A 24,860-nucleotide genomic window follows, 5' to 3' on the forward strand; every position below is an offset into this window, starting at 1 on the left:
ACCACGAAGGAGCCGACAGATTTAAGGCTAGCAGCGGGTGGCAGGGAATTTTGGCTGGTTCCCCAAATCAGGGGGATACGCTTTTCTTTGCTACACCACCCCACAGCCCCAGACTGAAGTGAAGCGCATCTGATTCAGTTGTGCCTCATTTGGGGGAAAAATGGACTTGCCACCATGAAGCACATGCCTCAGCTTGATGGAGAAATAATTACAAACATACGTACTGTGCTGCCAAGGCATGATTACAATTACTACCCGCTATCCTTCTACCCAATCCAAAATCAGCCACTATCTCCTAGGCAGTGGTGTAAATTTGAGAGGATTGTGTGGGTATAGACAATATGAAAGTAGCTCCACCTTGCGATCAATAGGTTAGGTTAGGTATATTTTCAAATCAAATTTTATTTGTCAAATGCGCCGAATACAACAGGTGTAGACTTTCCACCATATTTCGCATGTCTATCCAGTCCTCACAGATCTACATATGTGGCTAGGGGATATAGGGATATGGGGTCAGGGGTTCAATTGGGATTGCATGTTATTGTGTGTAACGTCTGCTTCCAACTCACACCCTCAAACACGTAGATCCCCTGAATGCAGATCACTTTTCAACCACTTTCCAGCTCACACTCTCAAACACCTACATCCCCTGAACGCAGCTCACTCTCCAGATCCCAATCACCTGAATTCTAATCACCTGTTCACACACCTGCATGTAATTATCACACTATTTAGTTCAGTTCTTTGCACCACATCACTGTGAGGTTTTGTTTGTTTGTGACGCATATCTTTCGGAGTGCTGGTGGTCTCGTGATGTACTCCTCCCGTGTATGATAGTTTTGCCTGCCTCACTAACGACGCCTTTTGCCTATTACTTTAGCCAATCCTGTTATCTACCTATTGCCTGATCTCTCGGACTTCGTTTACTAGCCTTTTCCCTGCCTGTACTGTTGCCCTTTTGGACCCCCTGCGTATGACCTTCTGCCTGTTCCTGGACCCAGCTACCTGCCTCCTCATGTGGTCCTTTGCAATAAACACCTGCTGCGCCCTGTGCTTGAAACCAGCTCTCTGTCTCCCCTCGAGTTCATTACACTGTGATGTTAGGATGGGAAATGGCGATGATGTACTGTATAGCAGATCACAGCTTTTGACTCATTCTCTATTTATTTCAGGCAACAGATTTGGGCCTAATTTCTACAAAAGTTAACTCAACCCTTTTACTTGCTGAACTGTGAGCACCAACTCAGCCAACCTACCCAGAGCTAAACTTCCTTCCACAGTTAGCATAGCATTAGCCAGTGCCTTGCAACAGTCACTTTGCATTAGTATTACACTGCTCAAAAAAATAAAGGGAACACTTAAACAACACAATGTAACTCCAAGTCAATCACACTTCTGTGAAATCAAACTGTCCACTTAGGAAGCAACACTGATTGACAATAAATTTCACATGCTGTTGTGCAAATGGAATAGACAACAGGTGGAAATTATAGGCAATTAGCAAGACACCCCCAATAAAGGAGTGGTTCTGCAGGTGGTGACCACAGACCACTTCTCAGTTCCTATGCTTCCTGGCTGATGTTTTGGTCACTTTTGAATGCTGGCGGTGCTTTCACTCTAGTGGTAGCATGAGACGGAGTCTACAACCCACACAAGTGGCTCAGGTAGTGCAGCTCATCCAGGATGGCACATCAATGCGAGCTGTGGCAAGAAGGTTTGCTGTGTCTGTCAGCGTAGTGTCCAGAGCATGGAGGCGCTACCAGGAGACAGGCCAGTACATCAGGAGACGTGGAGGAGGCCGTAGGAGGGCAACAACCCAGCAGCAGGACCGCTACCTCCGCCTTTGTGCAAGGAGGAGCAGGAGGAGCACTGCCAGAGCCCTGCAAAATGACCTCCAGCAGGCCACAAATGTGCATGTGTCTGCTCAAACGGTCAGAAACAGACTCCATGAGGGTGGTATGAGGGCCCGACATCCACAGGCGGGGGTTGTGCTTACAGCCCAACACCGTGCAGGATGTTTGGCATTAGCCAGAGAACACCAAGATTGGCAAATTCGCCACTGGCGCCCTGTGCTCTTCACAGATGAAAGCAGGTTCACACTGAGCACATGACAGACGTGACAGAGTCTGGAGACGCCGTGGAGAACGTTCTGCTGCCTGCAACATCCTCCAGCATGACCGGTTTGGCGGTGGGTCAGTCATGGTGTGGGGGGCCGCACAGCCCTCCATGTGCTCGCCAGAGGTAGCCTGACTGCCATTAGGTACCGAGATGAGATCCTCAGACCCCTTGTGAGACCATATGCTGGTGCAGTTGGACCTGGGTTCCTCCTAATGCAAGACAATGCTAGACCTCATGTGGCTGGAGTGTGTCAGCAGTTCCTGCAAGTGGAAGGCATTGACGCTATGGACTGGCCTGCCCATTCCCCAGACCTGAATCCACCAATTGAGCACATCTGGGACATCATGTCTTGCTCCATCCACCAACGCCACGTTGCACCACAGACTGTCCAGGAGTTGGCGGATGCTTTAGTCCAGGTCTGGGAGGAGATCCCTCAGGAGACCATCCGCCACCTCATCAGGAGCATACCCAGGCGTTGTAGGGAGGTCATACAGGCACGTGGAGGCCACACACACTACTGAGCCTCATTTTGACTTGTTTTAAGGACATTACATCAAAGTTGGATCAGCCTGTAGTGTGGTTTTCCACTTTATTCACTAGCTTGCTTTACACGTTTTTGTAGGATATCACTTCACCATGTTCTTACATGTAGGCCTATAGTGCATAGCTTAGCCTTGCATATCCGCCTAACAAATCATAATTACCAAGATTATAAAGCCAGACTCTGTTGTGTAGTAATTGTCCTCTCTTCAGACACTTAGTCAAAAGATGAGGACCAATAGTATTCGTGGCATTCACATGATAGATGTCAGTGTGCAACTCTCAATTCCCTCCCCCTGATGTGCTGTGCGCTCTTCCTCTCTTTCCCCATGCAGAGAACAGGAGAGGAGGGAGAGCAGCGTTGCATGTGAAAGGATCTCAGGGGATACACGTTAGGTCCAGGCAGAAAGGAGAGGAAGGCATGCACGCAAGATGGAGAGGAGTGAGGGAAGGAGGGAGAGAGAGGCAGAGAGAGTTCTTTGTCATCAGTTCTTCTTCATAATCTAAATGCAAATGTGTGGAGTAGTAAAAAAAATGTAATCTCCAAAAACACTTGTGTCTACTATTGAGTATAGTGTTTGTGTCCTGTGTGTGTATATGTGTGTGTATTCTTCATTGATCAAACTGCTTTATCAACACAATGGGTTGCCTGTAGGAGAGAGTTTGAGTTTAAACATAACTTTACAATCACGTGTTGTGTGTAAGTACACTGAATTTAAAAACATTAAGAACACCTGCTCTTTCCATGACATAGATCGACCAGGTGAATCCAGGTGAAAGCTATGATCCCTTATTGATGTCACTTGTTAAATCCACTTCAATCACTGTAGATGAAGGCGAGGACAGGTTAAGGAAGGTTTTTAACCTCTTTGATGTAAATCCCATGGTTTATGGGACCTGCGCTGTTCTGGTACCGGTTTTGACCTATATTTTCATTTATAAGTCAATCTGTGTACACCGTAGATCGAAATCTGACACCACTTGAAGCTGGGAGGTCTCTACCATTTAATTCGCTCTTCTGACTGTCCATCAACTCCTGGCTAAACCCTACTTCACAGCCACTAACAATACATATGCCTGGAATCCTTAAATCATAACCCAACAGGAGAGAGTGGCTTCATCGCTGTACCAAATTCAGAGATCGATTTATAGCCAGTATTCAAAAAATAATTAATAGATAAAAAAATACATCTATAACCTTTCTGTTTGTCATATATGGGCAATATTAATATGAGATGAAAGGCAAGTTCCTAATGAGTTTAGGAAGCCAAGCTGCAGCTCTTCAACACTAAATATACAAATATGTATTTTACAGTATAAGGAAGGTGAAATCTTAGTTATTAATTTAATAAATTGATTATACAAATATTTAGAAAAATAGAAGTAATTTAAAGCCTTACGTAGTTTTGTTGAATAGGAAATATATCATACAAAAAAAATCATTTTCATATTTGTACTGTCTACTGTACAAATATGTCCTCAAAAGTGACGACACCTCAGCAATGTATAACTATCTTAACCAGAAAGATGAGATTTTAACCTTTCTTGGAGTATGTAGCATTACTAGTTATTGTTTATGGCCCTCTCATGATAAATAATTACTTTTGGGTAATTATTTTAGTTACATTTGAAGCCTTGAGACTTTTGACTTATGGATAATTGTGTATGCGTGTCGTTCAGAGGGGGAATGGGCAAGAAAAAATATTTAAGTGCCTTTTGAATGGGGTATGATAGTTGGTGCCAGGCTCACCAGTTTGTGTCAAGAACTGCAACTCTGCTGGGTTTTCCACACTCAACAGTTGCCCATGTGTATCAAGAACATTCCACCACCCAAAGGACATCCAGCCAACTTGACATGACTGTGCGAAGCATTGGCGTCAACATGGGCCAGCATCCCTGTGGAACACTTTTGACACCTTGTAGAGTCCATGACTCAACGAATTGAGGCTGTTCTGAGGGAAAAGGGGTGAGGGGGGGTACAACTCAATATCTGTGTATGTGTTTGTATACTGTATGCAAGAATGCTGTTCATTGACTACAGCTCAGCATTCAACACCATAGTACCCTCCAAGCTCATCATCAAGCTTGAGGCCCTGGGTCTCAACCCCACCCTGTGCTTTTGGGTCCTGGACTTTCTGACGGGCCGCCCTCAGATGGTGAAGTTAGGAAACAACATTTCCACTTAGTTGACCCTCAACACTGGGGCTCCACAAGGGTGCGTGCTCAGCCCACTCCTGTACTCCCTGTTCATCCACGACTGCGTGGCCATGCACGCCTCCAACTCAATCGTCAAGTTTGCAGACGACACAACAGTCGTGGGCTTGATTACCAACAACGATGAGACAGCCTACAGTGAGCAGGTGAGGGCCCTCGGAGTGTGGTGTCAGGAAAATAAGCTCTCACTCAATGTCAACAAAACAAAGGAGATGATCGTGGACTTCAGAAACAGCAGAGGCAGCGCCCCCCTATCCAAATTAAAGGGACAGCACTGGAGAAGGTGGACAGTTTTAAGTTCCTCTGCGTACACATCACAGACACACTGAAATGATCCACCCACAGTGTGGTGAAGAAATTTGGCTTGTCACCCAAACCCTGACTAACTTTTACAGATGCACAATCGAGAGAATCCTGTCGGGCTGTATCACAGCCTGGTATGGCAACTGCACCGCACTCAACCGCAAGGCTCTCCAGAGGGTGGTGCGGTCTGCACAATGCATCACCGGGGGCAAACTGCCAGCCCTCCAGGACACCTATAGCACCCGATGTCACAGGAAGGCCAAAAAGATCATCAAGGACAACAACCACCCGAGCCACTGCCTGTTCACCCCGCTACCATCCAGAAGGCGAGGTCAGTACAGGTGCATCAAAGCTGGGACCAAGAGACTGAAGAACAGCTTCTATCTCAAGGCCATCAGGCTGCTCAACAGCAACTGCAATCACTAACTCAGAGAGGCTGCTGCCTACATTGAGACCCAATCTCTAGCCACTTTAATAAATGGATCACAAGTCACTTTAACAATGCCACTTTAAATAATGGCACTTTAATAATGTTTACATATCTTACATTACTCATATCAAATGTATATACTGTATTCTATATCATCTATTGCACCTTGCCTATGTGTAACGGCTGTCGGGAGAGAGAGTAGACCAAGGCGCAGCGGAGTTAGTGTTCATCATGATTTTAATGGACGAAAGAACACTATACAGAAAAACTAGAAAACTGACAGCCAAACAGTACTGTCAGGTGCAATACGTAACAGAAACAATTACCCACAAAACCCCAACGGAAAAACAGGCACTTGTGTGACTCCCAATCAGCAACAACCAACAACAGCTGTGCCTGATTGGAAGCCACACGGCCAAAATCAATGAAACAGACAACATAGAAAATGAACATAGAACGCCCACCCAATGTAACACCCTGGCCTAACCAAAATAAAGAACAAAAACCCCTCTCTATGGCCAGGGCGTTACAGTACCCCCCCAAGGCTCAGGTGCGGGACGTGGCCTCTGCTCCACCCTCGGCGTCGACCACTTAGGTAGCGCCCTTGGCCGCGCCGGAGGACTGGTGGGCGACCTTGGCTGCGCCCGGCTGGCGGGCGGTTCTGGCGGCGCTGGACAGGCGGGCAGCTCTGGCGGCTCCGGACAGGCGGGCGGCTCCGGACTGACGGGCGGCTCTGGCGGCTCCGGACTGGCGGGCGGCTCTGGCGGCTCCGGACTGCCGAGACCCACTGGAGGCCCGGACTGCCGAGACCCACTTGAGCAGGCACAGGACTGACCAGGATGGGGAGACCCACTGGAGGCCTGGTCCGAGGAGGAGGCACAGGATAAACCGGGCTGTGGGGGAGCACTGGAGTTCTGGTACGTAGGCTCCTTACCCACACTCCAGGCTGAATGCCCACTTTGGCCCGGCACGGGCGGAGCGCAGGCGTTGGGTGAACTGGGCCCTCCCAGCGCTCTGGAGACACAGTGCGCAGAGCCGGTGCAGGATAACCTGGACCGAAAAGGCGCACCGGAGACCAGACGCGCTGAGCTGGCACAACCCGTCCTGGCTCAACTCGTTCTCCTGGCATCCGCCAAACCCAGATCAGTCCGTCAGACAATCGAGAACAGACGGCTGAGCCACTGTTGCTCCTAAACATTTCCACTTCAAAATATCAGCTATTACATTAACTGGGGAAGCTCTAGCAGGGCAGAAATTTTATGAAATCACTTGTTGGAAAGGTAGCCACATTGAAAGTCACTGAGCTCTTCAGTAAGACCATTCTACTGCCAATGTTTGTCTATGGAGATTGCATGGTTGTGTGCTCGATTTTATACTCCTGTCAGCAACGGGTGTGTCAGAAATAGTCAAATCCACTTTTTTGAAGGGGTGTCCACATAGTTTTCTATATACCGTGCCTTTGGAATCTATTCAGACCCCTTGACATTTTCCACATTTTGCGACATTACAGCCTTATTCTAAAATGGATTAAATAAATAAAAATCCTCAGCAATCTACACACAATACCACGTAATGACAAAGCAAAAACTGTTTTTAGAAATGTTGCCAAATTTATTAAAAATAAAAAACAGAATTAACTTATTAACGTAAGTATTCAGCCCCTTTGCTATGAGACTCGAAATTGAGCTCAAGTGCATCCTGTGATCATCCTTCAGATGTTTCTACAACTTGATTGGAGTCCACCTGTGGTAAATTCAATTGATAGGACATGATTTGGAAAGGCACACACCTGTCTATATAAGGTCCCACAGTTGACAGTGCATGTCAGAGTAAAAACCAAGCCATGAGGTCGAAGGAATTGTTCGTAGAGCGCCGAGACAGGGTTGTGTTGAGGAACAGATCTGGGGAATGCTGCAGAAAAATATTTCTGCAGCTTTGAAGTTCTCCAAGAACACATTGGCCTCTATCATTCTTAAATGGAAGATGTTTGGAACCACCAAGACTCTTCCTAGAGCTGGCCTCCCGGCCAAAACTCTGGAGTTCCTCTGTAGAGATGCGAGAACCTTCCAGAAGGACAACCATCTCTGCAGCACTCCACCACTCAGGCTTTTATGTTAGTGGCCCGACGAAAGTCACTCCTCAGTAAATGGCACGACAGCTTGCTTGAAGTTTGCCAAAAGGCACCTGAAGACTCTCAGACCATGACAAACAAGATTCTCTGATCTGATGAAACTAAGATTGAACTCTTTGGCCTGAATGCCAAGCGTCACTTCTGGAGGAAACCTGGCACCATCCCTATGGTGAAGCATGGTGGTGGAAGTATCATGCTGTGGGGATATTTTTCAGTGGCAGGGACTGGGTGACTAGTCAGGTTTGAGGCAAATTTGAAAGGAGCAAAGTATATAGAGAGCCTTGATGAAAACCTGCTCCCGAGCGCTCGGGACCTCAGACTGGGGTGAAGGTTCACCTTCCAACAGGACAACAACTATAAGCACACAGCCAAGACAACGCAGGAGTGGCTTCAGGACTCTGAATGTCCTTGAGTGGCCCATCCAGAGCCCAAACCTGAACCCGATCTATCATCTTTGGAGAGACCTGAAAATAGCTGTGCAGCAACGCTCCCCATCCAACCTGACATAGCTTGAGAGGATCTGCAGAGGAGAATGTGAGAAACTCCCCCAATATGGGTGAAACAAGCTTGTAGAGTCATACCCAAGAAGACTCAAGGCTGTAATTGCTGCCAAAGGTGCTTCAATAAAGCACTGCGTAAAGGGTCTGAATCCTTAGGTAATTGTGATATGTTTTTTATATTGAATAAATTAGCAAAAAATTCTAAAATCCTGTTTTTGTTTTGTCATTATTGGGTATTGTGTGTAAATTGATGAGGAAAAAACACTAATCAATTTTAGAATAAGGCTGTAAAGTAACAAAATGTGGGAAAAGTCAAGGGGTCTGAATACTTTCCAAATGCAGTGTATAACGTATCAGTTTGTGAGCGTGTGTGCATAGCTTAAAAGAGGAACTTCACTTGCAAGGCTTTAAACATAGAGGTGCTACACTGGCCATGTTTTAACCCCTCCTCCCCCTCACTCTCTCTCCTTTCTTTCTCTCCCTCTCTCTGGCCGTTAAAGCAGTGGATATAGTGACTAATTCCATCTGGATCCTGATTGGTCAGAATGTGTATTGGTCACGGTGATGGTCATCAATGCTTGGAAAAGGTCGCTTGAAACGATACTGAAACCCATTGACGGCACTAGGCTACTCACTCCATTATGCAATCAAGCACACACACAGACACAGGTGCACCGACAGAGTTATTTGTCCACATAATGAATGGGAACCATATAAATATAATTGTATGGGAAAATCCCCTCAGACCATGGCAATTTGACTGCACCCTCATGGGTACCCACCCATGTATTTCTATGCTGGGAACATGACCGAGGTGTTGTCTTTCACACTGCGAGACCTTGGGAACGTAAGGTTCTATCTGCGCAAAGTATAGTTCTGAGATATGTGCAAGCATAGTTCTGAGATATTGAGCATCAAAGTTTTCACGTCCCAGATCTCAGAACTTTTTTTTTGTGAATTCTTCTTTCGTAACCCATTATGAAATGGGCTCCCGAGTGCCACAGCAGTCTAAGTGCAAGATGCGTCACTAAAGTCCCTGGTTTAAATCCACGCTGTATCACATCCGGCCTTCATTGGGAGTTCCATAGGACGGCACACTATTGATTAATAGCAATTGAAAACTCAAGTCATGTGCAAACGCCAGACCCCCCTCTTCAATCCCTGAAATGTCAATCTGGGTTCAACCTTAAGGTTATTTCTTTAATTATTAAAATAAAGAGAATACCCTCCCTTCTTTCTAATCAAATCATCGAATATATTAATTAATGTTCATCACACATTTGTTAAAGCGATAGTTACCGAAAATGACAAATACATTATATCCTATGGATAAGTAGCAACATTGCTAAAGCTTAGCACTGGATTAGTAAACTGATATATTTTTCTGGTCTCTGTCACACAAAGACAGTAAACTACTTGCTAGTTATTAATAAAATGTGGTAAGTTTGTAATTTTTGTGAAATTTCCCTTCCATGGAGGTTTTGGTATTGATATACATAGGACAAGACAAAAACAGCAATGCCTCTCCCAAGGGCCTTAAACATGCTCTAAGGCACCTGTATTTATTTGTTTTTACCATAAAGAGCTTATGTTATGGCCATCCTTCTGAAAAAGCTGTGAGAAAAAAATTGAAGTAATTTAAAAAGAGGACCAGAACCTATTATATGAATAATCAAGGACATGGTATTATAAGGTTCTATCTGCAAATGTATAGCTTTGAGATAATTAGTATTTTTCAAGTCCCAGATTTCATAACTGTTTTGTGACGTCTTCCTCTTTCATGACTCAATAAGTATGTCGCCTTATATACAATTATTTTTGATTGACAATTGAATTGCAAGTAGAACCGTATAGCAGCAAGTTTAAAGGTATTTGCACAGATAGAGCTTACAGGTTTTCAATTTCTTTCATCGTAAATGTACCTTTTTTCTGTTGTTGACACATCTCACATGTAAAGGACCACATAAAGAGCAACTCGATGCACATTTCTGGCCCTTTTGAACCTTAGCTCTTGCCATCCTAGTATTGGGTGACTACAGTGAAAGAAGCAGAGATTTCATAATCACATAGTGCTTCCCAAATGGCTCCCTATTTCCTATATATATTTTGACCTGGGCACAAAAGTAGTGCACTATATAGGGAACAGTCCATATGGTGCCATTAGGAAAACTCCTGACTACTATAACCACTGATCTGTAAGGACGGTAGCCTAATCTAGCCTAGCCTAGTGTATCGCCTACCGAGTAAGATGAGGGCTGTATGAAAGAAAGATGCAGACACAACCTATGTTTTGACTAGGGTCAACAATCCACCCACTTCAGATCCAAAGTTGTTCCTAGTCCGGTCAAGATGTTATTTTTGTTGTGCTGGAACAGCTTGACCTAATGTCTGTGCTATTTCTGGTGCTGTTGTAACTGATTCTGGACAAGTGCAAAAAGTGGCAGTGAGATCCTTGAAATAGCACTGATCTGGAAGCCAGTAATTTCTCCCATGGCAATGTATCTGACTGCAGACACGCTCTCAAGTGCAAGTTTTATGACTATACTCAAAATCAAATCAAGTTGTATTGGTAATATGCGCCGAATACAGCAGGTGTAGACTTCACAGTGAAATGGTTAGTTACGAGCCCATTCCCAACAGTGCAGAGTTAAAAAGTAAGATAAATATTTTCTTCATTAATTAATTTATGTCTGAATTTAGCCACTATCTAATTCTTAAGAGTCAAAAGGGGGTTCTAAGCTGACAAATGGAATTGTTTTAAGATCATACCATGGATAATTTAGCTTTTTTATGTTTAGGGTTTAGATAGCTTTAATTTTGAAGATAGATTGTGGCTTCTATCAATGTAATTGTCTGCATCATTTTCAATCCCCTATATATTTTTTAGGTCAATAGATATACCAGTCAAAAGTTTAGACACACCTAGTCATTCAAGAGTTTTTATTTATTTTTACTATTTTCTACATTGTAGAATAATAGTGAAGACATCAAAAACGATGAAATAACACATATGGAATCATGTAGTAACCAAAAAGTTTTAAACAAATCAAAATGTTTATTCAAAGTAACCACCCTTTGCCTTGTTGACAGCTTTGCATTCTGTCAACCAGCTTCATGAGGTAGTCACTTGGAATGCTTTTCCAACAGCCTTGAAAGAGTTCCCACATATGATGGCTGCTTTTCCTTCACTTTGCGGTCTAACTCATCCCAAACCATCTCAATTTGGTGATTTGGTCAGGTGATTGTGGAGGCCAGGTCATCTGATGCAGCACTCCATCACTCTCCTTCTTGGTCAAATAGCCCTTACACACCCTGCAAATTTGGACTCATCAGACCAAAGGATAGATTTCCGCCGGTCTAATGTCCATTGCTTGTGTTTCTTGGCACAAGCAAGTCTCTCCTTATTATTGGTGTTCTTTAGTAGTGGTTTCTTTGCAGTAATTCGACCATGAAGGCCTGATTCATGCAGTCTCCTCTGAACAATTGATGTTGAGATGTGTCTGTTACTTGAACTCGGTGAAGCATTTATTTGTGCTACAATTTCTGAGGCTGGGAACTCTAATGAACTTATCCTCTGCAGCAGAGGTAACTCTGGGTATACCTTTCCTGTGGTGGTCCTCATGAGAGCCAGTTTCATGATAACGCTTGATGGTTTTTTACAACTGCACTTGAAGAAACTTTCAAAGTTCTTGAAATGTTCCATATTGACTGGCCTTCATGGCTTAAAGTAATTATGGACTGTTGTTTGTCTTTGCTTATTTGAGCTGTTCTTGCCATAATTTGAACATTATCTTTTACCAAATAGGGCTATCTTCTGTGTACCCCCCTTACTTTGTCACAACAGAACTGATTGGCTCAAACGCATTAAGAAGGAAAGAAATTCTACAATTAACTTTTAACAAGGCACACCTGTTAATTGAAATGCATTCCAGGTGACTACCTCTCTAATTTGCTTGAGAGAATGCCAAGAACGTGCAAAGCTGTCATCAAGGCAAAGGGTGGCTACTTTGAAGAATCTCAAATATATAAATATATATTGTGATTTGTTTAACACTTTTCTGGTTACTACATGATTCCAAATGTGATATTTCACAGTTTGATGTCTTTTATTCTATAATGTAGAAAATAGTAAAATAAAGAAAAACCCTTTAATGAGTAGGTGTGTCCAAACTTTTGACTGGTACTTATATATATGTATATGTATTATTTTAAACCCTACCACCTTCCCCTAATTTGAGTAAACTATTGGACAACAACACTTAGGCTCCTACTTCCAGCTTATACATACTATATACATTTTACGGACACAGAATATTTTACATTAGTTATCTTTTGTTTGTTTTTAGTCCCATCCTTCAGCTACTCAGCTGTTTGATTTAAAATGTTAGGACCCCCCAAAAAATATATATATACACATTTTTTTAATAAAACATTGAATTTACCCCCCCAAAAGCATTGATAACACATTCATAAATGGCAAAAAAGACAGTCAAAAAATAAATAATGAAAAAGGTTTTGAAGTGCCTGTCCTGTATCTTGCAGATATAATAAAGCTCAGGAAATATGCGTTGAACAAAAATATAAACGCAACAACTCCATGCAAATGAGATGTGTTGCACTGCACGAGGCAATTGGTGGTCACTCCAGTTAATGACTGGTTTTCTGATCCACACCCCTACCTTTTTTTTAAAGGAGTTTACCACATCAGACACTGGCTTCATTAATAAGTGCATTGACAACAATGTCCCCACAGTGACCGTACATACATATTCCAACCAGAAGCCATGGATTACAGGAAACATCCGCACTGAGCTAAAGGCTAGAGCTGTCGCTTTCAACAAGCAGGACACTAATCCCGACATTTATAAGAAATCCCGCAACAACCTCTGACGAGCCGTCAACTAGGCAAAGCATCAATACAGGACTAAGATCGAATCCTACTATACTGGCTCGGACTCTTGTTGGATGTGGCAGGGCTTGCAAACGATCACAGAATACAAAGGAAAACCCAACCACAATCTGCCCAGATGAGCTAGATGCCTTCTAAGCTTGGTTCGATGCAAGCAACACTAAACCATGCATGAGAGCACCAGGTGTTCTGGACAACTGTGCGATCACGCTCTCTGTAGCCTATGTGAGTAAGCCCTTTAAACAGGTTAACATTCACAAGGCCGCAGGGCCAGACGGATTAACAGGCCATTTTGGTTTACCAAAAAGCTGCCTGGACTATCTGCATTGATCCTTTCTGCACTAACTTTTTTCCTGTTACCTAGTCACTTTATTCCTAGTTATATACATATCTACGTATCTACCTCAGTGAACACGTTCCCCTGCACATCGACTCGGTACTGGTATCCCATGTATATAGCCAAGTTATAGCTAATCATTGTGTATTTATTACTTTTATTACTATCTGTTATTACTTGTCTATTATTTATCTATTTTCTTTTTCTCTTAATTGTTGCTGTCTACACCTGTTGTTACAAAGAATGTGATGAATACAATTGTGACCTGGTAGGGCTACTCGTGATTTTGCTTCAGGCTGAAGGTTCCATCTTCTCTATTGGTCAGGTACTTGCATCCAGCAAAACTGCTCTGGTCTCGGCACTTGATCTCCAGGAGGCCATAGGTGGGGGTTGTTGTGTACTTGGTAGGTGAGACCGAATCCAAAGGGCAGCTCACCATACTCAGAAGGCACATACTATTGCTCTGAGTTTGAGGCCAGCAAGGTTTACATCTGACAGTTGCTTCAAAACGCAGCAAGGTTTTGCAGGACGTTTCTTGCAAACTCTTTACTGGGCAATGGTGTAGGGACTGGACAATAGAGGTTTGGCACAATCCACTCACAAGTCCTCCGGATCTTGTTGGCAGGTGCAATGTCTTTCTTTGGTGGCTTAACTTTCAATATTTTAACTGTATTTACAGGTTTTGACTGCAGACCTGACATATGTGTGGGAATGTGCCATGTTTGAGGCAACAATGTTTTGCTCTCTGTTGGTGGAAAAGACGGGTAGCCCATTTTAATGTAATGAGCTACGGTGTACAGTAAACCGATGGCATGGTTGCACTGTCCTTGGCCCGCTTCGCAGTTTTATTTAGTCTCCATGATGAATGGACTTTCAGGGGAGAACTCTACCTGGAAACAAAGTAAAAACAGAATTGATTTAGACAAGACAACCTAATATTCATTTTAATTCACCATAAGGGACACACAAATAAGAAGATATAATGATATGGATTGTCCAATCAATTGTATAATGCATTAACTTAAGCTATAACAAAGCAGAAACCAAAAGCAGAACAATGCAAAAAAGGCTACTTACCTGAAATTGAAAACAACATTTGTGATTATTGAATAGATTTCAGCGATTTCAGTAGTGATAGGTTTAAAAAAAAAAAAATCATTGTAACTGGTAGGGCCAAAATTATTCAATTTGGGTCTACTAAATCTAATTGAAGATCCATAAACCGTTTGCATTTCAGCAGCGTGATTAGCAAGCAGATTTGAAATTATGTTGGAACTGAAACAGGCTGAATATAAAGTTGGTGTCATTTCAGCGACATTTTGATCATGGCAGAGTGGCTATTGATTGCATTTTTCTGGATTGAAATGAAAATGGTAATTGGGTAGGTTTTACACACATGCAGTACCTTCTATATGTGGATTCCGTGGTTCATGACATCCCAGCGCACGACTAGAATGCATGCCACCACACTTTCTTAATTTGCAAGAAGAAATTCCCATACTCAATTGACACCCCCACTTACCTAACTGACCAGTAAACTATCTGAATTATGTAAAGCTCATTCTTTCGCACGTGCCTGACTCACTCCTCCTGACTGTGAAACCATTGGACGAGTCAAGATGACAAGCACAGCCACAACAACAACAGAGAACGTTAACTACTTAGCTACAATGGTTGTAAGTAGCAATAGCTGAAAGTATTCTGTAATATTGTCAATTAAGTTATGTTAAAATATCAACTTTACACCTTTTTCAACCTACAACGTTATGTTAGCTATAGATAGCTAGCTAGCTACCGAGCTAGCAACAAACTGGTGGCAAAAACACGTACATACACAATCTTACCTTGTACATCGTGAATGTAACCCTCGATCCAGTTACCGTAACCTTTTAGTTGGACTGCCTTGGGCAGTCTGACATCTTCATCTGCCATTTATCAATATAAGTCAATGTTATAGCCGGCAACAGTTGTAAACTATGTGCGCATGACATTAAAACTTCAAACTTGAAAAACGAGAAGTCCACACAATTGTTTTTTTGACTTCTGGGTTCCCCCCTAGGATTTCCCACCTCGGCCTCGCTTTTGTTTCAAAATGGCGGCTGCGTAACTAAAGCGTATGGCTTTAAGCTATATTACCGTCATAATATAATAATACATGGCATTTAGCAGACACTTTTATCCAAAGCGACTTACAGTCGTGTGTATACATTTTACATATTGTTGGTCCCAGGAATCAAACCCACTATCCTGGCGTTGCAAGCACCATGCTCTACCTAATGGGCTACAGAGGACCACCATCAAATGGCCACAATATTTGAATGGCACACAAGATTTGGTTCAGGACTCCAGCACTGTAGGTTCCTGTGAATCACCAATATTAGCTTTATGCTTTTTTCAAACACAAAATAATAAATAAATGGGCTACCTTAAAATGAAAATAGCCACAATGGCGCTGCCCATGATGTCGCAGATGCCATAATGGCACAGATACTATCTCTATGAGCTCTACTGACAGTTTTGTGGGAGGCCTGGTCGAAACTGTAGATGGTGCTGAAATGGACAATGCCGCTTTACAGTCACTGGTGGGAGGCTAATGTAACCTGATAGATGCTGTCCATGGTGCTGAAACAGTGTTGTCCTTGGGAAAGCTGATGTATATTTATTCACAGTTTATACAGACATAGCTTTATCTAACCGTGTGAACAGATGAGTGAGTGAGTGAGTGAGTGAGTGAGTGAGTGAGTGAGTGAGTGAGTGAGTGAGTGAGTGAGTGAGTGAGTGAGTGAGTGAGTGAGTGAGTGAGTGAGTGAGTGTCTGTGGGTGGGTGGGTCCGTGCCTGTGTGCATGTGCTCAAAAACCCCTGTGTTTGGTAATGTAAAAGAGTGGTGTATGGTTTGCGTCCCAGATGGGTAAAGGATTCTTTATCTCTTTTATGAGTTCGAGTTGTGTTCAGCTTACTCCAGGGTCGCATTCAGCACTGCACAATGTTATGGAACGTTCAGTTAGAAATACATTATGAGAACAGACATGCCTTTCATACAGTATATGTAGGGTAAGTAATAATGTCTGCTTTATTCGTGGCATTTCTATCTGCAACATTTAGTGTTTTGTACACTCCTGAACATGACCAATATTATTGCACCAGTTGTTAATCACTTGCCTTTTTCACTCTTTATTGATTTTCCTTTGATTGGAGCATGGCCATGCTGAAGCCATTGGAAAAAGTGACACTTAAATCCTGACCTTGGCTCTCAGCCAATGACACTGGCTGTTCCAGTCGATATCATCATTATCGCTGTTTAGCATGCTCAAAGACTAATTTACACTACAGCTCTAGGAAGCTTTGCCAGCTCTGATCCCCTGACCTTTACTATTGTGTGGGCCTAGATAGACTGATCCGTTGAACCACTAATTGAAACTTTATTTAACTAGGCAAGTCAGTTAGGAACAAATTCTTATTTACAATGACGGCCTACCCCGGCCAAACCCGGACGACGCTGGGCCGGTCGTGCCCTGCCATATGGGACTCCTAACCACGGCTGGATGTGATACTTTTAGATGTTTGTGTATTGTTGTGAATTGTTAGATACTACTGCACTGTTGGAACTAGGAACACAAGCATTTCGCTACACCCGCCAATAACATAAATGTGTATGTGATTTCATTTGATAGGTACATTATGCATTTTTGTGTGAAGGTAGTGTCGTCTACTGGAAGAAAGGGAGATTTTGATTTGATTTGTTTAAGGGCAGAGTCAATTGTACAGTACATTGGCAGTAGCAGCACTATGAATGGTCTTGTGTGGCTCAGTTGGTAGTGAACGGTACTTGTAACGCCAGGGTTGTGGGTTTGATTCCCGCTGGGACTACCAATATGAAAATGTATGTATGGACTAAGGTAAATGTCATATGTTATGGGGCTTGGCTGGGTATCAGAGAACCTTATCCTGAGGATCAATTAGGAAGAGACATTCCCCTCTGCTGGTTGTGTATAGGTCAAAGTAGCAAGAGTAAGAGTTTTATTTTAACCTTTATTTAACTAGGCAAGTCAATTAAGAACACATTTGTATTTACAATGAAGGCCTAGGAAGAAAGCAACAGATTTTTACCTTGTCAGTTACTGGCCCAATGCACTAGGCTACCTGCTGCTCCTGGAGTGCTGAAGAACTGAATACAGGCCCAGGTGATTCCAAATACAATGTACTAAACAGTAATTAGTAGAATCATTGAATTCAAAATCCTTTTCAAAATTCCAGTAACTTTCCAAAAATGTCCCAGTTTTCCAGATGTCCCGGTTGGAGGATTGCTATAGGCTACTTCCTGCTTATTTCCTCCTAATACCAATCATCTTCCAACCAGGATTATGGGAAAGTTACTGGAATTTTGCAGCTTTATACCTTCTGCTATTCTTTTCATATTGTTTTCAAATCAATGACACTTTTAGGTATCAGGTAAGTATGAAAGTAGTATAAGTATAAAAGGCAGGACATAAGTACAAGTACTGTAGTATGAGAGGAAACTTGCCTCTGTATTTACCAAAATAACTCAGCTAGGGCACACTGCCACAACTCCTTGTTCTCCTCGAGATACTTTAATTTAATCAAAGCATTCCTAATCACAACAAATATGATTTAGTCACATGTCATGGGTGGTTTACGTTGACAAATGGTGATTGGCATCTGGTTGTCTTTTATACAGTCATGTATCACTCACACATATCAACTTATAAGGCTGAATCACATCGAATGGAATTTTGCAAGATCTGTGAGAAATGGTTGAATCTGTTTCTGAAAAATGCCTATAGTATTTTCTGGAAAAATGTGTACTGAAAAATCTCTTGTTTTGAAGATAGGATGGATGTTATTTACTAACATTCAGAGCCATACAGAAGACCACTGAGACCTTTGTTATTGAACAGACATAGCTTAGTCTTGATGTCAAAGTAATAGTTTGCTTATTTATGATGGCTAAAACTGAACTTCCCCTTTAAGTTGTTTACATTTACATATGGGTTTCATTTGGTTTAACTAACATGCTCTATTTTCTACCTCTAAGGTTGCCTACAAACCATGGCTGTGTGCACAGTATTTCCCCACCACACAGAGGCATTGTGGGAGGACAGTACCGTGTCTCCAGTACTGCCTGGAGGTTCAGCAGAGGTGTCCCTTCATACTGCCGGACAACGACGATCTCATCCACGGAGGAAGTCCCAGCTTCATATGTACAGGTGAGTGTGGTGGTGTGGACTGATCAATCAGTCAGTCAATCAATCAAGTGTGATTTGTAGCCACAGCTTATACGGGTGGGCGTATATCCACTCTAGGGCTATGCTGTTTAGCTGAGATGCACCATAGATCTAGGATAGGTGGCTTTGGGTCAATTAATTTTGAAATGTACTCAATGTCGGAATTTAGATGGACTTTGGATGGAATTGTATGTTGGAGGATATATGTAATAGTGCGCTTGTGCCCCTGATGATGTCTTGTATTATTACTTTTCACTGGTATCAATAAAGTTGTATGGTTTTGAACTCTGGGAACCTAGCCAACAATGAATTATAGTACTTGTCACTGGCGACATCTAGCTGCCACATAAGGCAGTGTTAGTAAAGTCAATGACACTTCCCTCTAAGTGTAAAGTGTATTGCTGAGAAATCACTGTGATGGGGTACAACTACAGGGTAGAATTTTTTTTGGCACAACTACAGAACCAGAATAACATGACCTACCCTGTCCTGATTTGATCTCAGTGGGGTGCTCTGTTATTTCTTCCCCCAGCCCTCAAAGTTTGAAGTATTTCAATACCGTAATTAGAATAGCCTTTGATATTTTTTTATTACTTGTGCGTCAGCGATTAAATGGTAGGCTTTGCCATTTGAGATCCCTGTTTTTCTGCCGCTCATTTGATGTCTTCCTTTAGTGTGAACTGGCAGTTTCTTTGAAAAGAGATTACACAAGGCGTGACATCAAATCATATTTTCTTGGTCACATACACATGGCTAGCAGATGTTATTGCGATTGTAGCGAAATGCTTGTGCTTCTAGTTCTGACTGTGCAGTCAAATCTAACAAGTAATCTAACAATTCCACAACAACTACCTAATACACACCAATCTAAGTAAAGGGATGGAATAAGAATATATACATATATATAAATACACACACTTCGGGGCTCCTGAGTGGCGCAGTGGTCTAAGGCACTGTATCGCAGTGCAAGAAGCATCACTACAGTACCTGGTTCAAATCCAGGCTGCATCACATCCAGCTGTGATTGGGAGTCCCATAGGGTGGTGCACACTTGGCCCAGTGTTGTCTGGGGTAGTCTCTCATTGTAAATAAGATTTTGTTCTTAACTCACTTGCCTGGTTAAATAAATAAAAAAATATATATGGATGAGTGATTACTGAGTGCCATAGGCAAGATGCAACAGATGGGATGAGTAATGCAAGATATATGAACATTACTAAAGTGAGTAGTGATCTATTTATTAAAGTGGCCAATGATTTCAGGTCTGTATATCGGCAGCAGCCTCTCTGTGTTAGTGACGGCTGTTTAACAGTCTGATGGCCTTTCAGTCTCTCTGTCCCAGCTTTGATGCACCTGTACTGACCTCGCCTTCTGGATGGTAGCGGGGTGAACAGGCAGTGGCTCGGGTGGTTGTTATCCTTGATGATCTTTTTGGCCTTCCGGTGACATCAGGTGCTGTAGGTGTCCTGGTGGGCAGCGGTGTAGATTATATTTACCGTGCTGCAATATGGGGTCGCTACAAAATGTGACTTTTTTTCATTTTGAATTCAGTATAGGGTCATTATTGTTAGGTTATGATACAACAAATGACATAATGATACTGATAGTTAAGTTGTATGAAGACTATGGTTTAACCGTGCATACTGACTGGTATTTATGCTCTTATGCACATGGTAATATGTATTTTTTTGGTGATACATTTCAACAAAACAATGCGTTAACACACTGTAAGTAAGGCTGGAACTAGGCTGGGTCATTTCTTTAGCTTATTGTGGGTCATCTGAATGAATGAATACACTTTATTGGTATTGGGGAAATTGAGTTTGTCATCATCATCAGACACAGGCATGGATGATATAGACACACAGGGACGCATGAGAGGGATGCACAGAGACATGAGCATTTATGGTGTTTACCCACTACTCTCTTCATCCCCCACAGGGCTACTGGGGAGCCATGGGCAGCCCAACAACCAGGCAGAGTGCTGCGACGTCCGGTGGGACTCTAAACCGGACAACCGTTCCCGTGGGACGCTGAAAAGGACTCCAACACCCTCCTGCCATCACCAACAGAGGGTGTCGACATCAGTCACCTCGGCCGCAACACCCACCAGACTGTGCAGCAGCAGCGGCCGGCTGAAGCTGTGCCTGCTGGTCTTTGTTCTCCTGCACACTGTAGTCACCATCACCACCAGCTCCCAAAATTCCACTGGGGTCATCGGTGTGGCTGCCATTTTCCCCCTGGAGGAAAGCTCCTCCAGTGAGGAATAATGGATAAAAATTGCAAAAAGTGAGTGAGTTGAAAAACCGGTTCTGACCAGTTCTGGCTGCTGCGTCTCTGTTCAGAGAGAACCCTGGAAGGTCCCTGGTATGTGCTGTTAAAGCCTAATTGGGCCACAGGAAGTGAGAGCAATTTACCAGGAGCAAAGGATGCTGGGAATTGTAGTCATGTGGAGAGGCGACGACATGGGCGGGGCCAACACACCTCAGACCAAAGGATCAATATCATATCACCGTGTCAATCTAAACCTGAGTTCACCTTTTCTGTCTCTTGTTTCATCAGAATGTACGATATAATTTTCTCTCTCCTCCTTGTTCAGTTGTTTGTGGAGTTTATTGGAATGTGAATTGGTTGTCTTAGAACATATAAGAGGCAGAGAATATTGAAAAAGGTATCACCAACCTGTGTATTTTTATCCACCCCTCTCATCACCAGTAACATTTAGCTTCTTTTGAGGTAACAGACAGTGGATATGCTAACAATATTCTTAACTCAAACACAAACAGAAAGAGTAAACACTTATAGATCCCCGCCTGTCCTGGTGGATACATTGAAAATATCAGTCATAACAGGGTTCTCTCATGGCAGTACATATAACTCTAATCCAGAGCCAGTGAAGAGCAGGTGTAGTATACCTTTTTACACTATTTTGCCGATCTGAACCGTATTGTGCTCGCTTGGATTGTTTTCTTTACACGGTTGCATGGTTCCAGCAAATATGCTGAATGTGTAACCAGGCCAGTGCAGTACAGTACAGCTCAGCTCGTCTTAGCTTGGCTCAGTAGTGTGAATAGGGTAGCAGTGGAGGTCTTGTCACTTGGATTCAAAACTGTCCCACCAATTGGCTTCAGTGTACCTCGGAGTTTATATTATTTGAGCCAATAAGTTTCTCTCTCATTATCCTGTGTCCATGTGTTTGTATGTGATGGGCCCAAAGGGGACGTCGGATCAACAAAGCTCAATTTACCTCAAATCAAGTCACCTGTTGGCTTAGATAGACTCTGTTTTTCTAAAGCAGTACATCCTAGAACTGTACGTCAGGCTTTTGTATTTGACTCATATATTTCTCAATATAAGTCTCTGGTACGTCATACCAGTACATTACAGCCAGTTCTCTTCACACATTGGGAGAGGTGTCACAAGGGGAGACACAGGAACACATCGAAACAAAATATATCTCTTACTGAGTCGTTTTCAGATGCGAAAGTGCTAGTCGAGTAGCATTGAAAAGATCAACCATACCTGGGTTCAAATAGTATTTGTTCTCTTTGAAATATTTTAGCTGCACTCGATTGAGCTTGCCTGGCACAATGTACCCAATGGGATTGTCCCAAAAGTATAAATGAAAACCCTGCCCATGTGGCATCTCCAGACAAGCTCAATCAAATGCTCAACACATTCGACAGAAAACGGACACAATTTGAACCCAGGATGGATCATACATACTCTTTGTCTCTATTTGACCTTATTATCATCGTGACCAAGATAATAACCTTGTATCTTTACACAGATCTAAGGCCTTAGCTAGTAGGCGTTTGTGTGAGTGTAAGGAGTTTTCAAGGGCTGGCTCTACATACTGTATTTACTCCGTTGGTGTGACTGCTGCTAACCGGTACTCATTGATATTGCACGTAGGGGAAGACATCTGATAGGCTCCTTATGCTTTCACCTTTGACCTTGACATCCCCTGTATTATCCTTCCCATTTAACTGAGTAGTGCATATTATGGCACCTTTGTTTTTTCTACGCGTACATATAATCAGTACAGCCGGAATAACTCTAAAGTCAACCGTACTCTGGGCATGAAGACATCAATCTGAGGATTAGGGTGAAGTTTCTTCAATACGCTGATCTTGAGTCAGTTTAGCATTTTACCCACTAATGGTTAGGTGTTAGAATTGGGGGAGGGAAAACTGATCCTTGATCTTTACCTAGGGAAAACTTCACCCTGAAAGGCTATGTGCTATAGCCTTTTCACATTATACTGTTTCCCCCTTAGGTCCTCGTAACAGTTGATTTTCTCACAGACACTCATCGAGGTGAACTGTTCTTTGTAACCATCAATCAACAACATGACTTCATTGTTTCCCTCACATTAACTTTATTCCCCCAAAAGACAGCAGCGGATGTAACCCCCTCTCTGTAGAAATAACCTCCAACAAGCTCCCCCAAACATTCATGATCTGAACCTTGTGGATCTATGCAGATGTCCCAACCCTGTCTGGCCCCGTATATACAGTACTCAAGTTGCACAACTGATGTACAACACATTTGGCAGAATGGTTGTGATACAACTGTTGTTTTTGTGATTCAACAGAGAGTTTGTCTGCACAATGGTTGTATAATAATTTTTCTGAAGAAAAAACACGATGTTGAATGACATGTTATGCCATATGCATTGGACTTCAGTTGAACAACTGTTAACTGGTGTAAATATGTCCTAGAGAAGTGAGATATTCCAGATTGTTCTGTTTTTCTTTTTAGGGAAAGCTTCTTGTGTTTGTTTTTCTTGTTTTTGGTTGCATTTTCTGTTAATGGTCTCACTTCAAACAAACTACAACTTGTAAAGGCTTTATAAGCATCTACAGTATGTAGTGCTTATGAAGACTTTATGCATGCTTTATAAAGCCTTTTAATGTTGTACTTTATTTGAAGTTGGACCTTGTTAAGAACTGTCTACAGCATTGTAAGTCAGATCAGTAGGAGAGAGGATTGGGAAAAGGTGTGATAGGTGTGTGCAAGGAAAATAATGAAGAAAAATTGTAAAAAAAAAAAAAAAGAACACAGATACCTTATTTATCTTACTATTGTCATATTATCATAAGATAGATGCTTTAGTTTGCAATTATCTTTTCTTTTTCTACAAAAGAGTTTGATGAAATAATTTATAATGCGTCTCGAAAGTCATCATCTTTTTTGAACGTAAGAGAAATGCAGCCACATTTATTAAAATTTTGTTCAAAATAAAATAAAAATGATGTTAAATATGATTGTTGTCTGCTTTCTTTTGGATTGTATTTTATTTTGTACCACTGACCACGGTTACCTGACTGTAGGCCTGTAGCCAGACCAATTGAATTTGGCCAATATTCTGTGGTAAGTGGGCAATCTGGGATTCAAACAATAGCAAAAAAGCAGTCCCCCAGCACTTTTTTGGTGAACAGGTTGTCATGTCCTGACCAGTAAAAGGGGTTATTTGTCATTGTAGTATGGTCAGGGCATGGCAGGGGGTGTTTGTTTTGGGTGTTTTGATGTTTTTGGGGTTTTGTTCTATGTTTTATATTTTTATGGTTATTCTAGTTCTATGTTGGTTTTTGGCAATGACCTCCAATTAGAGGCAGCTGGTTGTTGTTGTCTCTAATTGGAGGCCATATTTAGTTGTGTTCGTTTCACTTGTGTTTTGTGGGTGGTTGCTTTCTGTATAGTTGGGTTACCTTACATAACTGTTGGTTATCGTTTATTGTTTTCGTTTGAGTGTTCACTTTAGTCAGTAAATAAAGGAGATGATCACTATACCCGCTGCGCCTTGGTCCAATCCTTACGACGCCTATGACAGAACCACCCACCAAACAGGGACCAAGCAGCGGAAGAAGGAGCAACGGGAGAAGTATCTCGAGTCATGGACGTGTGAGGAGATCCTCGAGGGCAAGGGTTCATGGAGCCAGGCTGGGGGAGTACCAGCGCCCGAAGGCGGAGTTGGAAGAGTCGAAGAGGGAACGACAAAGGTACGAGGCATTGTATCCTCCTATTCAGGAGGTGGAGAGGCAGACCCAACATTTTTTTTTTGGGGGGGGGGAATAAGGGGAGTGTTGCTAGGTCAGGGGGGAACTTCCCGGGCTATTCGGAGGGAGCCG

At 42.6% G+C, this 24,860-nt stretch overlaps 1 protein-coding gene across 1 annotated transcript in view; it reads left to right on the forward strand.

Annotated features, from left to right (window-relative positions):
- Positions 1-23,983, forward strand: part of nalf1a (NALCN channel auxiliary factor 1a) — an 85,407-nt gene extending 61,424 nt beyond the window's left edge. Inside the window, exons 2-3 of the mRNA XM_014151342.2 lie at positions 18,537-18,708; positions 20,668-23,983. Of these exons, the coding sequence (XP_014006817.1) occupies positions 18,537-18,708; positions 20,668-20,996 (501 nt within the window). The 3' untranslated portion in view covers positions 20,997-23,983. The remainder of the gene's footprint in view (positions 1-18,536; positions 18,709-20,667) is intronic.
- The last annotated feature ends 877 nt before the right edge of the window (positions 23,984-24,860 follow it).

Source organism: Salmo salar, chromosome ssa17 (genome assembly GCF_905237065.1).
Source record: "Salmo salar chromosome ssa17, Ssal_v3.1, whole genome shotgun sequence".
In the NCBI taxonomy this organism is placed as follows: Eukaryota; Metazoa; Chordata; class Actinopteri; order Salmoniformes; family Salmonidae; genus Salmo; species Salmo salar.